Genomic DNA, 16,015 nt, shown 5'->3' with positions numbered 1-16,015 from the left:
TATTTCTGTATTTGCGCTCTTTGGCCAGCAGGAAGCGCTCATATATCATATAGACTGCATTTTTTGTTTGTTTACATATTAATCGTGTAATGTGTTATAAAAAGAAATTATAGATTTAAAAACAGCGACGGCCGAATTGTTGAGGCTGCACTGAATTGACCCTTTTATAAAAAGTTTATTTCCTAACATTTTATTTAGCCTAACTTACATGTAACATTTCGAAAGATACTAATGCATTACAAAAGATACACAATAATTCCATAGCGTCATAAAAACATTGTTAAACATCAGCTATTGTATATGAGGATAACATTCATATCAAAGATATTAAAGAAAAGTATATTCAATTTCACATACTTACCTGTCCTTCTAAGTTGAAGGCACCTTATTAATATTAATTACGAACGGTCATGTTTATGCAGTGGGTGAGCCTACTTGATTGGCTGACGGGGAATACGTTCTGACGTTGGCACGTGATCTCTGGATCCTTTGATAAAAGCATGGTCATAAATATTAATTATATTACGTAATGAACGCGAGTTTCAGGCACGCCTTTGCGACTCACATGAGCTCCACATAGGCAACGTAAAGGAGTGCGTCCTGTCGTAAAACATCTACTAAGAAAAACACACACACACAAGCGCGCGCGCGCACACACACACACCTTCAAGCTTCCCGAGCCCGTGCTGTGGCTTTGTAATGAGCCGTCGCAATCCAGTGCGATGATATTGGTCAAATGCATCCAGACTGTCAGGCTGTTCTGGTTACAAGATGAGTCAAAAGCCAGTTTGGGGTGTTTACACTGACCGGGTTTAAATGTCAGTGGCGCTTTCGGTTCATGCAACATTCCTGGATTCGTAACCAGAACACAAGCTTCGGCTCGGGAGTTTCGACGGGCAGCTTTTGTTGAGGCAGGTGAGTTTCACACTCATAGGAAACTGAGGTATTAATGCGGAGATCTTATTAGTCTTGTATATGCCGTTGCCATTTGTTATTATAAACTAATGTTTATAAAATGACAAGTCTTGACATTAGTGGGGGTTTCATAAGGGTTAAATATCTAAATCTAAGTCAAGAAATATGTCATATCTTTACAGAATTGCACAAGTGTTGAATGTTTTGAGACCCTCAAAGTGTCTAAATCTAGAGTCAGTATTTTAGTCTAGAATTTATAATAACAACACCCAGAGTTCTAGATCAACTCTTTTACTTTGTGCATATTTGTGTGCATATATAAACAATACGTGTACAATTATAATATGATGTGATATTGTCAGTGCTTTATGGAGTTTAATGGAGTTAAAATATAGTTTACATGACTTGCTCTTTCAAAGTCAGGAATATAATGTTGGCTCTGTGAACATGTTGAGTTGGCTTGAGATGATGTCATGGGTCTCTGTTTATTTTGGGCTATTTTTTCCTTCTCTCAGAGTCATGCATGGCAAATTTACTGTTATCCGTGGCATGCAAATGTGCTTTTGGGAATTGCAATGCATCCATGCATCATCTAAACACAGGGCTGTTTTTAATGTGTGCTCTATTTGTCGACAGGGCTTGGAAGAGCAGAGGCATTTTGGGAATATCAGAAAGCTGCTGGTGGAAAAGTGCCCGGAAACGCACACGTCCAAGCCATCTGGGATTCGTATCGTTCGTCAGATGGATGTGAGTTCATGAGGATGTGAGGAAATGACACGATCTGTCAACCTGGATTAACACCGACTCCTATTCACCCATTGGTGGGATTTGTGATCCACGAGCGAATGTGGCATTTGGGCAAACTCCTTTCGCCAGGACGTTAACACCATGAGGGCTCGGGAATATTGATCACGTTATCATCAGGAAGGTTTCTGCCTACATGCTCACAGCTTGCAGTGCAGAATGGCATCGACCGAGAGACTGTATGAGGTTTGGATGCTGTACTGCAATAAGGTAAACGGCTTGCAGTGGATGCACTTTTCACAGTGTTAATGCATTTCATTTCTCATGCAAATGTACATCGCATCACTAAGCATGACCAAATAATCCCCTTGCACATAAGAAGGAGCGCTGTTTTATTTATTTATTACTTGCGCAGTGCATGTGGCTGGTACACTGTGTTCTATACAGTGTGTGAACGCTTGTCATGACATCTGAATGCCCTCTGGAGAGATCCATTGACCTCAGGTGGTTGTGAATGTTCAGTCCGTCTGATCGTTGATGGAGACTCGACCAACTCTCTCTCTGTGGCGTCATGTAATCAGACTTAACTCGAGATAATTCAAGGCATAGTGTCGGATTGTGTTCTGGTCATTCTTCCTCGTTGACCCCAGATGCATTTCTCTTGGGTTGAAGAAGAAATATGTTGATTTGCAATATACAATACTTTCTCTGATCCCAGTTTAATATAGAAAAACTATATGTAAACCTTTAATATGGCAGTTTCCCCACAAACGTGACATTGTTTGTGTGTGCAACATTGGCTCAGCCAATGCTGTGAGTTTGGGGGCGGAGCTAATTGTTTGACTAACCAATGGCAGTGTTCAGGGGGAGTGTTCAGGCAATTTGCTTTAAAACTTTCTTTTTAAAACAATTCCATTTTTGTTAGTGGTTTAGAAACTACACATTTGAGCTTTAAAGGTCCTTATATCTACTTAGAAAATTACTAGAATAGATCATTTGGGCGTCCTCTGAAATTGTGTCACCAAGACCTCTTAGGGTATATATAGCCTACATGACAACGCTGTACTATAAATGGAAAAGTTTTTCCTTTGCGTCTTTTTGCGTACACAGACGACAATGTTGTCAACACGATCTCCGTTCACACTGATCTGCGAAAACGACTAAAACCGCTGTATTATTCATGCCAGGCTAGTAGTTGGCGATGTCACTTTGTAAAGAAAAACTATGCGCCCGCCTATAGACAGAACAAGTAATGTGCATGTGCATAACGTCATCTACTTTTTCACCCTTGAGATTGTGTTTGCAATATCGCATCAGTGTTATTTTACTATTATTTATATATTATTATATAATTTGTATTAAAAATGTTCAGTTTTCATGTTGTATTCGTTTAAAAATAAATAAATATAGGCTATATATTTCTAGCTTTATTACAGTTTAAGTAATTTTAGTACTCCAACTCAAACTTAATTAATTCAATTATTTACTAAGGCAACATTTCTTTAAATTTCCTTTTTTTAGTTGAAGTGTTTCATCTAATATTTATATTTGACTTTATTTCAGCTTTATTTTAATTGCAGATTTTTATATTTTAGTTGTAACAATAACACCAGTGTTTAGCTGCAAACTGATCTTCGGAGAGTAGTTAAACACAATAGCACACTTCCTTGTCTTTGTGTTTTGTGTTGCGAGTCCAGTTCTTTAACTGTTAGCGCCCCGCTCGTATTGTCAGATCCTTGTTGTTATTGAGACTGTTGTGGTCATCAGACTGCGACAACGTTAGGTCACTTTACAGGACATTTAACACCGTAATAATGATCCAGATCAAATGTAATAATAACACATTTTCCAGAGCGTTATGGTTTCTACCAGAGAGGATATTTTGCTTCCTCAGGAGTGTCTGCAGTTGTCAGCAGTGTCATGTGGGTCTGTCATGTCAGCGTAATACAGTGATTAGACCGTGAGCCCCTCAGAGCCGCTGCTGTCCACAGGGACTCAGGACTTATCCAGATGACCTGCCACATAAAATAAGATTTCCAAATCTGAACATTAGCCTTCGGTTGTGGCAGCGGGTGTGTGATTTAGGTCTAAAAGGGATCCAAAAACAAGCTGGAATAAGTCATCATGTGCACGTTTCACTGATCAATCAGGTTTTAAATTATGTATTTTTATTTATAGTTTATTTGAATAGGGACAGAAACCATATACATAGATAAAACTGAAACAACAGCCATCCAATGGAAGTATCATTAGTGATGTAGTGAAGACTAATTTGCGACACTCGTCCCTAAAGCATAAAGAGTTAGTTCACCCAAAAATGAAAATAATTCCATAATTTACTCACCCTCGCCTCAAGCCATCCTTAGAGAATATGAGAGTTATAATGCTTTATAATGGGAGTGAATGGTGAGTTTTTGAAGGCAAATAAGCGCATCCATCCATCATAAAAGTAATCCATACGACTCCAGGGGTTAATAAAGGCCTTCTGAAGCAAAGCCATGTGTTTTTGTGAGAAAAATATCTATATTAATAACTTTATAAACTATAATGACTGGCTTCTGGTAACGGCCGTACGCAAGTCTAGTTCTGGCGGAAGAGTGACCTCTGACCCGAAGCATGACGAGTGACCTCTGACCCGACGAGTGACCTCTGACCCGACGCATGACGAGTGACCTCTGACTCGACGCATGGCGAGTGACCTCTGACCCGACACATGACAAATGTGACCTCTGACCCGACACATGACAAATGTGACCTCTGACCCGACGCATGACGAGTGACCTCTGACTCGACGCATGGCGAGTGACCTCTGACCCGACACATGACAAATGTGACCTCTGACCCGACACATGACAAATGTGACCTCTGACCCGATGCATGGCGAGTGACCTCTGACCCGATGCATGGCGAGTGACCTCTGACCCGACGCATGACGAGTGACCTGCTTTTTTTCACTTTTCTAAATTTAGTTAGTGTGTAATGTTGCTGTTTGAACATAAACAACATCTGCAAAGTTACAACGCTCAAAGTTCAAAGCAAAGGGAGAAATTTGCTTTTAAAGAAATTGCTTTTTAAGAACTACAACAAACGGCTGGTAGGAACTACACGACATTCCTCCTGGGTTAGTGACATCACCAACCCTAAAATTTACATAAACCCCACCCCCGGGAACACGATTAATAGATTATCAAGACAGAATATGCTAATCAATGACTAGAAGATACACATAAGCTACATAAATTCATCAACTAACCATTCAGAAATGTCCTGTTGCTTCTACATGTTGTCACTTCTTCTTGAGTCTCTCCATCTTTGTCTGACTCCGTTTGAACATAAAAGGCTAAAAGTATTTGAAATTTTCAGTGCATTTGTGTGTGAGGTAAAAGACCACCAGCTGTTGAAGCTCCGCCCCCTGTGCCGGGAGCAGCAGCTCATTTGCATTTAAAGGGACAGACGCCCTCAAAAAGTGCTCACCCTCAAAAAGTGACAATTTTAACATGCTATATAAAAATATCTGTGGGGTATTTTGAGCTAAACTTCACATACACACTCTGGGGACATCAGAGACTTATTTTACATCTTGTGAAAAGGGTATTATACCACCCCTTTAAAAAAAGTCAGAATTGCAAGGTATGTAAACTCGCAATTCAGAGTTTTTTTCTCGCAATTGTGAATCTATATATCGCAGTTCTGACTTTATTTCCCATAATTCTGAAAAAAAAAGTCAGAATTTTGCGATATAAACTCGGAATTGTGAGAAAAAAGTCAGAATTGTGAGATAAAGTTGCAATTATTTATTTATTTGATTATTGGCAGACACAAGCTGCCATAATATTCTGTGAACAACAGTTTTGTTTCAGTTGTGTGCAGTCTTTACGCTCTCTCACTGAGATGTTCAACCCGCCAGCTCGTCCTTAACATGATTTCCCTCATGAGCTGATAGTCACAAGTCCAGTGTGTGCTTTTGTTTGCTGCAGAAATGACCTTTGCTTTTGTTTATGGTTTCTGCTCTCATGCATTAACCAGCCTGTCTGTGATCTTCAGAACGCAGCGTGAAGTGACATTTCCTCTTAAGCACGCTAGCGCTGCCTAATGATGACTTTTATATGTCTGTCAGATTTACATTCATGCATGTTGAAAGACATGAATACAGTGACTTTTGCTGTGCATTCTGGGACATGTGTTTGGAGCCCAACCTGCTCAGACTCTATGTGTTTATATGTTTCATCTGTTCACAAAACATAGAGCACATGCACATAGCCACAGAGGAAATCAATAATCTCACCCAGTACTGAAGAAAACAAACATATACTGGTTAATCAGACAGGAATTCAATTCAATCCAGTTTGTCAGAAACCAGCAGGTCATTTGGATCAGGTTATTTTCTGTTGGGTTGTGGGAGAAGAAATACACTGATGTTTCCATTCCAGACAGTAATAAAATTGGCAGCTAGCACCTGTAAATAATAAAATGACATTACAACCCCATAAAAACAATTATTTTCCAAACTGGGTTAGTCTTCATGATCAGTGTTGGTGGTTTCATGTGATTTTGCCTCTTTGTTGTCTTCCTGAATTACAAGAATGCCAGATGGACAAATGTCGACATGGCAGAGGAGTGAATGAGACACGGTTGAAGGAAGAACCGGACGGACTGAAACTGAATGAAGCATGCATGATGAAAGTGCTCTCTTTTCATGTGGTCTGTTTACTCGAGCAGTTTAATAGAAGCTGGTCTTTGTGTTTCCTGGTTACAGTCGTGATCTCATAAACACACACACACACACACACACACACACACACACACACACACACACACACACACACACACACACACACACACACACACACACACACACACACACACACACACACACACACACACTTGTACATCTATTTTTTTGAGGACATTCATTGACACAATGCAATCTCTAGCAGTTTACCCTAACCTTACCCATCACAACTAAGTGCCTAACCCGAACCCGAACCCTTACCCTAAACCTACCCTTAACCTCATTATAACCGTATCCCTAAAACCAAGTCTTGACCCTAAAACAGGCCTTTAAAGGGGTCTCAGAAAGTGAAGACCAGCCAAAATGTCCTCACTTTACTTTCTTTGTCCTCACTCCAATGGTCTAAAACTCAAACTGTCCTCACAAAGATAGTTGTACAAGTACACACACACACACACACACACACGTGCGCGCGCCCCCTCTGAGATAATGATAGACTGCACAGAGTCACTGAACACACAGTGTGACAGCAGAGGTTGTCTTGTGAATGGGACGGAGCTACTTGTGTGCTGACCTTTGACCCAGTTAAGAAGACCTGTGATTATCAGGGCTTGTCCTTCAGTGATGGCTATAAACGGCTTTTACAGGGCAGTGCGCTATTTATACACATACACTTACTCGTACAGGACTCACCCATTAGTCCTATTTAAAGAGGCACAATTATGATTCTCTTCCAACTCTTTCCCAGTTGTTGTCTGACCTCTCTGAGATCAGGTCAGAACTTCTGCACACCTGTGCTGGTGCTCATAAAGCAGATGTTGATCAAGTGAATCCGCATGGAGATCATGAGCTTAATAAATCATATTGGCTGCTTTCTTTTGCCTTGTTATCCTTTCGCCATCTCGTCTGGTTTGCCGGTTCAGAGGGCACTGCAGGACACACACACACACACACACACACACACACACACACACACACACACACACACACACACACACACACACACACACGGCAAGAGAGAGGGAGAGGAGATAAGGACAGCGGGATACAAAATTAAGCGTGAGAGAAACGCAAGAAAACCGAGATAGTGGGGTGAGTGAGAGAGAGAGAGAGAGAGAGAGAGAGAGAGAGAGAGAGAGAGAGAGAGAGAGACTGGAAAATGCTGTGCCGTCTCACTCAAAATACCCTCTTTCCTCACCATGGTAACAATCCCTATACGATCCTCACAGGAACTCGAGTTCCTGTTGTGAAAGATTTTTTGACTACTGAAATGAACATGTAAGATATTAGATGAGAGAGAAGAAACGTAGAGATGTCTGTTCTCAAGTGACCTTTTAGATTCTCAAGTGACCCTTCAGAAAATAATTTCTCATCTTTTAGGGTTTAGAAACCGTTATTATGCATTTTATGCAAGTTATGCATGCATTAATATCAATGTAATTCCTGTGAATTTACTTTTTTATCTGCTGGTGATGGCATGAGTTGAAGGATAGCCTAACTTTGCATAGGCAGAAGTGGTTATCGCTCAGGTCTCGTGGTAAAGCATGGATGTGGTGTGTAGGTGTTGTATGAAGTACACACTAAAAAATGCTGGGTTATTTTTTCAACCCAACCGGTGGGTTGAGACTGTTGGGTCATTTTATTGGGTTATTTTTTCAGTGTTGGGTCAAAGATTTAACCCAACTAGATGGGTTAGTCCATGTTTGACCCAGCGTTGGTTTGCCAAAATAACCCAAATTGGGTTGTTTTAACCCAGCATTTTTTTTAGAGTGTAGTAGTTTTGCTTTGTTCCAAAACCTGAATTGAGCTGCCCACCTAGACAGCATTTTAAGGCATCATATTGAATGAATGAATATTAGCACATCCTCGACATAAGGCTGTTAGCATTAAAGGATAATTCCGGTATTTAACACCTTGAGTCTATAGTTTGTTTTGGATGAACAAGAGTGGTGGACAACATTTTTTTGACAATGGTTCCTCTCTCGAGTTTTTGACTATAATAGAATTGGCCATGGACCCATTTAACATTGGAGTCAATGGGCATGTCCGAAAATGTCATTAAAACAGCCTTTAACATTAGTTTTCAAAACTGTGCAACTCACCGAGTGATTAGTGATGTTAGTTGATGTTCCAGAACCAAAAAGTGTTGCGAAATACAGTTTCTGTCGTGTTTTATTCGTCATTTTGTAAAATCCCATTGTTGAAAAAATAGTTCCACTATAGCAAAATAAACGGATTGGAATCATATATTGCGACGATATATTGTTTATAATCATCAACGAACACCACTAACCACTCGGTGAGTTTAACAGTTTTGTAAACGAACATTATTGGCTGTTTTAATGACATTTTTGGACATGCCCATTGACTCCAATGTTAAATGGGTCCATGGCCAATTCTTTTATAGTCAAAAACTCGAGAGAGGAACCATTGTCAAAAAAATGATGTCCACCACTCTTGTTCATCCAAAACAAACTACAATATAGACTCAAGGTGTTAAATACCGGAATTATCCTTTAAGCATCATAATTGTTCTTGTTTCTCCCAAATACGAAGGCAATATGCATCCTTCATGGAGAAACCGACCCCAGAATGCAATGTTACCAGATCAGTATAAAGAAACGATTTTATATTATAATAAAAGGAATAATATATTTTTTTATATATATTAAGTTTAGGGAAACTATTTTATTATATTTTTGTGTGTGTTAGAGTTTGGCAGGGATGACATCATTGTGTGGGCCAGCCCATAATTTGAAGAGCATTATCCATCTGCTCTGTAACCAACCATTTCTTATTTCTTACACATTTTTCTTACACGATGTCAATGTCACTGTCAGCTTACGAAAACTCTTTCAGTTTTTATTTAAAATGCATGTTGGAAAGTTTGAGTGAAAATAATTAGCAAGAGTGTAATTATGAATAAAACAAGGCTTTAAAAGAGGACTAGCAATTATATGAGTTTAACAGTTTGCCTGATGATGTTTAATTTTCCAGACAACCTCTGTAGTCCCATTTAGCCACTTGTTAGCATTAGCAACCATTCTTTTTAAGGCAAGTAAAAGCATGAAAAGTATTACTGAATGAATTTAATATTGTAGGATAAAACATGAAAAAACAAAACATTGACCTTGTGATAACCACAAACCATATTTCATTCAGACATTTAATACGAAAAACCTATTAAAAAAAAAAAAACTAATTGACGATGGAACCCGAAACTCATTACTTTGGACTTATTCCTACTTAGCTTAGCAACCATGCTAACACAACAATGCCTTTAGAAAGCTGCGGCCTGTAGACAGCGAGTCAGGTTTGTAGAGGTTTAAACCTTTGCCTAGTTGTTTGCTAGGCTTGTAAATGCATGTTTTTACAAATTGAGGGGTGAGGCAGCTATATTTTCTGTGGAAATGTTCAACATCTTAAGCTTGAGCATGTAATTTCTTGAAATAGAGGATAACAGATATAGAAATGTTTACAGGAGAGAGAATTTCCTGCATACTAGAAGTCACATTATGATGGCATGTCAAATGGACAGGATGTGTAGCCCATGTGATTAGAGAGGGCTCAGTGTTGTGGCTGTAGGTCATGTGCCTGGCATTAGTGAGGGCTTGGATTGCCCAGTCTCTTTGCCAGAGTCTATGAATACATAACCATTTCTGAAAGAAGCCTTAGGGATGAGACTGTTAGGACTAAGTAGTCATTTATCAGATGCTGAAGATACAGTTATTAAAGTTACCATGAAATCAAAATTGACAATTCTTATTTTTTTTATGGGATATTGCAGTTTATTATAAGCGATTTATCCATGCACATCATTTATTTTTTAAAGTTCCCCTGTGGTGAAAATCAAGGTTTTAATATTGTTTATATGTCTATGTGGCGTTTTTAAAATGCTAAATTTTATATTGGGTGTGGAAATGAATAGGCTTGTTCTTGATGCTGATAACCCAATGCACAGGACAATAGTGACACCAGAATAAAAAATTATTTCATGATGAAAATGATTTTAGACAGATATTCTTGCGCTCTGTCACTGACTAGGTGTATTTAAAATAATGTAGGCCACTTTTTACTGGTAACATAAAAACATTTGGCATTATCATGAGCCATACATATCCCCACATTGCATTATTATACATTACATTCAACATTATAGTATTGTAATGTAGTACTAACACTAAAACTCATTTTTATTTTGGATGAGCTATCCATGATAATTTTTTTTGCATTTTTGTATTGTGATTTATTGTGACTCGATATATTGTCACACCCCCAGTTGTAACCAATCAGGTCAGCGTGTGATCGTCAACAAGTGGCCGAGTGGAGGCGCGGACTAATTTGCATATTCATAGATATGCATAGATCACCGTGTATACTAAATGAAGTAAGGGTGTAGTTACATTCAAGGTATTTTAAGGCATGAATCATTTTTTAAATGGTAAAAACTTTTAATATGGCATTTTGGTGATCAAAGATGAGTTTTAAGGAATTATTGACTACAGGGTGGCAAAGTTAATTTGCCTTGTAATTTATAATCAAAATAACTTCCACTCCCTCTTGCAGCGACATCTCTTCTCTTCTCTTCTCTTCTCTTCTCTTCTCTTCTCTTCTCTTCTCTTCTCTTCTCTTCTCTTCTCTTCTCTTCTCTTCTCTTCTCTTCTCTGATAATGTTTGTTCTTGCAAGAAGCTGTTTACTCGGAAATGCGTCACAGTTGGTAAGAAAAGACTATACCAACTTCTGTTTCATGCCGGCTTTAAACTGTAATCTACACACTGATTTTACAAGATCAGACAAATCCAGTATTATCATGCAGGACTCATTCAGCTGTGCAAGTTACAACAAAATAGTTTCCCCCAGGGCGTGCAATACAGCATAAAAGTCGACTTCGAGTTAATGTTTAGTGCTTTAGGAAGAAAAGGCCCTTTAAATGTGAACTTGACAGGCATGAGTGGGAGAGTGTGACTGTATCGCTCCACACCCTTCAGCTGGAGAGGGCATCAGGAGCAAGGCAGTGTCCGAGCTCTAAATAAACAGGGTGTGCACCTTTGACCACATCCAGACATCTGTGTCTTGCCTCTGGATCCCAAATGAATGAGGCTTTTCTTTTGCACATATTCTTTCTTCTCTAAAATTCTCACTTTTTTGTGTTTTGAAAAGTCAAAAACAGACCTCTTTGCTGCTCTGTTGTGTATCTTATTGGTCAGCTATTGCGAGTTGTTTTTTGGCATGGACTTGCATAGCTGTCCTGATGATCTCACCGAGAGGAATTTGTGAGCATGATTTCCTGTTCTGTATGTCTGAGTGTAACACAGCTGAAGCATTGACCTCACAAACGGCCACATTGAGTCGTGATACACTCCAGCCACATCAATTAGAGCGTGACGCGTTTCATAAATTCATTAGATTGCCGTTGGCTGTTGATCGAGATCTGATTGTGAACGGGGTGAACAGGTTTGTATGTGGACATTTCTAAGGAGCGTTGTTCTTGGTCAAACTACTCTGTTTTCAGGAATGTAGGAATGTGTTGTTCCAGGTAGGCAGTCCCTGTTGAAATGCGGTCCGGCCAGTTTGTTATTCGTCAGGTATCTCGTGTTGCACCTGTTATAATCCACCTACTTAACCTCAAACATTTGGACACACCTTAGATAACTTTTGATAACTAAATGCATTCCTGTAAGTCAAGGTCAAGGGTTTGATTCCCAGGGAATGCATGACCTTATAAAATGTAGGCTATAGGCTATACCTTAATACAATGCAAGTAACTTTGGATAAAAGTTACATCTGCCAAATGAATAAATGTTTTGTATTTCAATGAATAATTATTTCCCTGATTATTAACTTATTCCTTTTTCTCTCTCTGTTGTTTTCTGAAACCTGTAGAAGGACCCGGACTATCTGAAACTCTGGTTGGAGATCTTCATCGGCTCCTATGAGAGATGCGTGGATGTGGATTTAGAGAAACCGCCAACCAGGTAGACTTTTAAACCTCTCGAAGACACTTAAACCTCTTTTAGACACTTAAACCTCATGAAGACAGATCAGGAATGGGGTTACGTATTAGTTCACAGGTCCTTGTCACTAATTGTCAGCTTTTTCTAGACTAAAATAAGGGCTAGAGTCTTGCATATCCAGATTTTTGACTGTTAGCATCAAGTCTGGTCCACCTTATTCAGTACTCAGTTTTGAAAATGTGTAGTTTTGCATCCTGAACTTGGATTTTCCTGAAGCTGTGCAGAAGCAGAGATTGTATAGATGGTCCTCTTGTACATATATGAATGGGAGAAATCATAACGCCTAATATGGCGGCTGTAGCCATGTGTGTCTGTGGACAATGACCCATAGTTAACAGACGCCCTGTTGTCATGGTCATGTTCTGATGCAAGCGAGCGGCAATACAGAGAATTCAGCCAGACCAGGCTTTGTGTGTGTGTGTGTGTGTGTGTGTGTGTGTGTGTGTGTGTGTGTGTGTGTGTGTGTGTGTGTGTGTGTCTGTGTGTGTGTGTGTGTGTGTGTGTGTGTGTGTGTGTTAGTGTGTGTGTGTGTGTGTGTGTGTGTGTGTTAGTGTGTGCGCACATGAATGCATGGAAAAAATAAGAGCGGGGAACTAGATAAGAGATTTACAGAAGGACAGAAGGAGAGAGAGAAAGAGGGAGAGTGTTGAAGGATTTATGTGGCGGTAGTGCCGAGTGTGTGGCATGAGAAAATCACTCTGGCTCTCCCAGCTGTGGTCATGTGATCATGAGGTGCTTAGACTGTCAGATGACATTACGTAATGCAGAGCGTGAGGAGAGCCAGGAACCGACAGACAGAGAGAGAGAGAGAGATTGGATTGTAATGGGTTTATTTGTCTCAGCGCTCTCTCTCCTTCACAGCTGTGCTGCTCTCGCACAGATCTGCTTCATTACTGTACAGTTCTCTCTCTCTCTCTCTCTCTCTGCCTCTCTCTCTCTCTCTTTCTGCTGCTGGAAGAACACGCTCTTATAGTGTGGTACTTGCTTTTACAGTCACGATTGCAGAATTACAAATCCCAGAGGTGCTATAAAGAAGTAGTCCGCTCAAAAATTACTGTTCTGTCATCAATTGCTCATTCAAAACCAATATGCTGGTCTTTATTTTAAATGCACCTACCCTGTAAACATTTTTCTAATCAAAATTGTAAATTAAACAGATTGTTTGACCATGTTTTACAAAAAAAATACTATTTCAGTCTTTCTTCTTCAAAATGTCAAGTTTAATTCAATGTGTTACTTGCTGTTTCTTTGCATTTAATTGTGAAATTTGTGAAACGAGTGAAAATTGTTTCTATTTTTTGGTAACACTTTACAATAAGATTTGTTAACTGCATTAGTTAACGTACTAATAATGAAAAATACTTTGTAAATAATTTATTCATCTTAGTGTGTGTTAGTTTTAACATTTAGCTACCAATGCATTATTCAATATTCAACTTAAATTAGCCTAGTATTATTTAATGGACTTGAGCTAACATGAGCGAACAATTGAAAAATAGTTTTATTAACTAACATTAACAAAGATTAATACACACCGTATCATATATATTGCTCATTGTTCGTTCATGTTAATTACTGCAAACAATTCAGTGTAGTCAAGCATCACAAAATGACACTAAGGCCCTGTTTACTCCTGGTATTGAGGCGTTTTGGTCGATCGGATCCCAAGTAGACGAGGGAGACACATTCCTGTTTACACCTTTTGTTTTTAATCCGTCTCTATTGTCCACTTTCAAACACTTCTGTCCTGACTTCTTCAAGGGAAGGGTCTATTGGCGGGTTAATGTATGGCTTTTTTTTTTAGATCTTTCGATCTAATGGACGAAACAAGCTCATGCAATTTACTTATGAACGTGACTTGAGACAACGGAAAAACATAAAGAGAGCATCAGCTTTCATTCACGAATGTGAGAGAACATTGTGCTTGGTACGTTTTTCATCTTCAAACCAAACTTGAGTCTCCAGTCGACAAAGTTTAAATCCCGTCTGGCTAGCGCTCTTCCCATAATGTTTACGCATTAGGTCAGTAGACGGAGAGTAGACGGTCTATTGTGGCTGTTTGAACACATTCGATCACATGAGTGTTTACACTACGAAAGCAATCCGGTCTAATGTGTTTTCAACTCCCTCTGGAAGTGTCTGAAAGCTCAAAACAGCTCAAAACAGTTTACACCTGTATTTAGTGTCTCCACCTGTGATCCGATCGACCAATACGCATCTTAATATATTAACATATGGAGCATTTAGTAATGGCTGTGCATGTATGCTGGTTCTGCAGGTTGGACGAGACGCCCCCCGTCATGACGCTGCTCCCGGATAACATCCTGCAGGTGTTGCGTCTGCAGCTGCTCCAGTGTGTGCAGAAAGCGTCCGAGGGCCTGGAGCCCGAACAGCAGACGTTAGCCCTCCTGCTCCTCAAGTTCCTCATCGTCATCTGCAGGTCAGACTCTGAGACTCACACCAGTGGCCTGATGGGAGGGAACCGCATGACTAAGAAAACACTAATACAGAAACGGATCGCTATTTTGGTTAGAAAGGCAAACTAACTAAAGATAAAGTCAATTTAACAGTCTCTTATGAAAATCCGAAGTGCATTGAATCTCAGTGAAACGGAAACTGGACACTCGTGGTCCTGCTGAATGTTTCATGAGTTCTCTGAGCACCTGCTGCTGAAGGTTCATGTGTGGTTTCCACTTTCAGCGACATCTCCACACTTTTCAGGGTCTGACAGTGCGATTGCTCGAATGGCAGCTGCTGCTCACACACACACACACACACACACACACACACACACACACACACACACACACACACACACACACACACACACACACACACACACACACACACACACACACACACACACACACATATCCCATAGACTTAAAGAAATAATACTATTATTCAGCAAGTGACAGCAAAGTCATTTATATAGTGTTATAAAATATTTCTATTTCAAATAAATGCTGTTCTTTTTAACTTTCTCTTCATCAAATAATCCTGAAAGTATCATAGTTTCCACAAAAATATGAAGCTGCACAGCTGTTTTTAGCATTGATAATAATCAGAAATGTTTCTTGAGCAGTAAATCAGCATATTACCGGTATAATGATTTCTGAAGGATCATGTGACACTGAAGACTGGAGTAATGATGCTGAAAATTCAGCTTTGATCACAGGAATAAATTGCATTTTACTATATATTCAAATAGAAAACAGGTATTTACATTTTTAATAATATTTCACAATTGTACAGTTTCACTGTATTTATGACCAATAAACGCTGAAGAGACTCCTTTCAAAAACATTAAGCAATCTTACCGAGCCCAAACTTATGAAAGATAGTGTTGCTCATTGGGCAAATTTATCTTCTTCAGTAAACATTTAACATACACACACACACACACACACGTACGTGATGTATGATCATAGGGGTGGCAGGGGAATTTCTCTGACAGCTAGAACTAATGGTCCTGTCATACGGCGGGCTATCCAGTACACACACACACACACACACACACACACACACACACACACACACACACACACACACACACACACACACACACACACACACACAGTTTGTCCTCACTGACAGCTGTGTGATCTG

The 16,015-nt window shown here is 39.5% G+C and overlaps 1 protein-coding gene across 4 annotated transcripts in view; it reads left to right on the top strand.

The window, feature by feature from the left end:
• The first annotated feature begins 1,760 nt into the window (after positions 1-1,760).
• Positions 1,761-16,015, top strand: part of nbeal1 (neurobeachin-like 1) — a 57,498-nt gene continuing 43,243 nt past the window's right edge. For all 4 annotated transcript variants that reach the window (XM_079628568.1, XM_079628567.1, XM_079628566.1 and 1 more), the window contains exons 1-3: positions 1,761-1,929; positions 12,276-12,367; positions 14,685-14,846. In XM_079628568.1, the coding sequence (XP_079484694.1) occupies positions 1,879-1,929; positions 12,276-12,367; positions 14,685-14,846 (305 nt within the window). In that variant the 5' untranslated portion in view covers positions 1,761-1,878. The remainder of the gene's footprint in view (positions 1,930-12,275; positions 12,368-14,684; positions 14,847-16,015) is intronic.

This window comes from Phoxinus phoxinus (assembly GCF_949152265.1).
Source record: "Phoxinus phoxinus genome assembly, chromosome: 11".
NCBI classification, from domain to species: Eukaryota; Metazoa; Chordata; class Actinopteri; order Cypriniformes; family Leuciscidae; genus Phoxinus; species Phoxinus phoxinus.
Note: the sequence above shows the minus strand (reverse complement) of the source record. Positions and strands in the feature narration are given on the sequence as shown.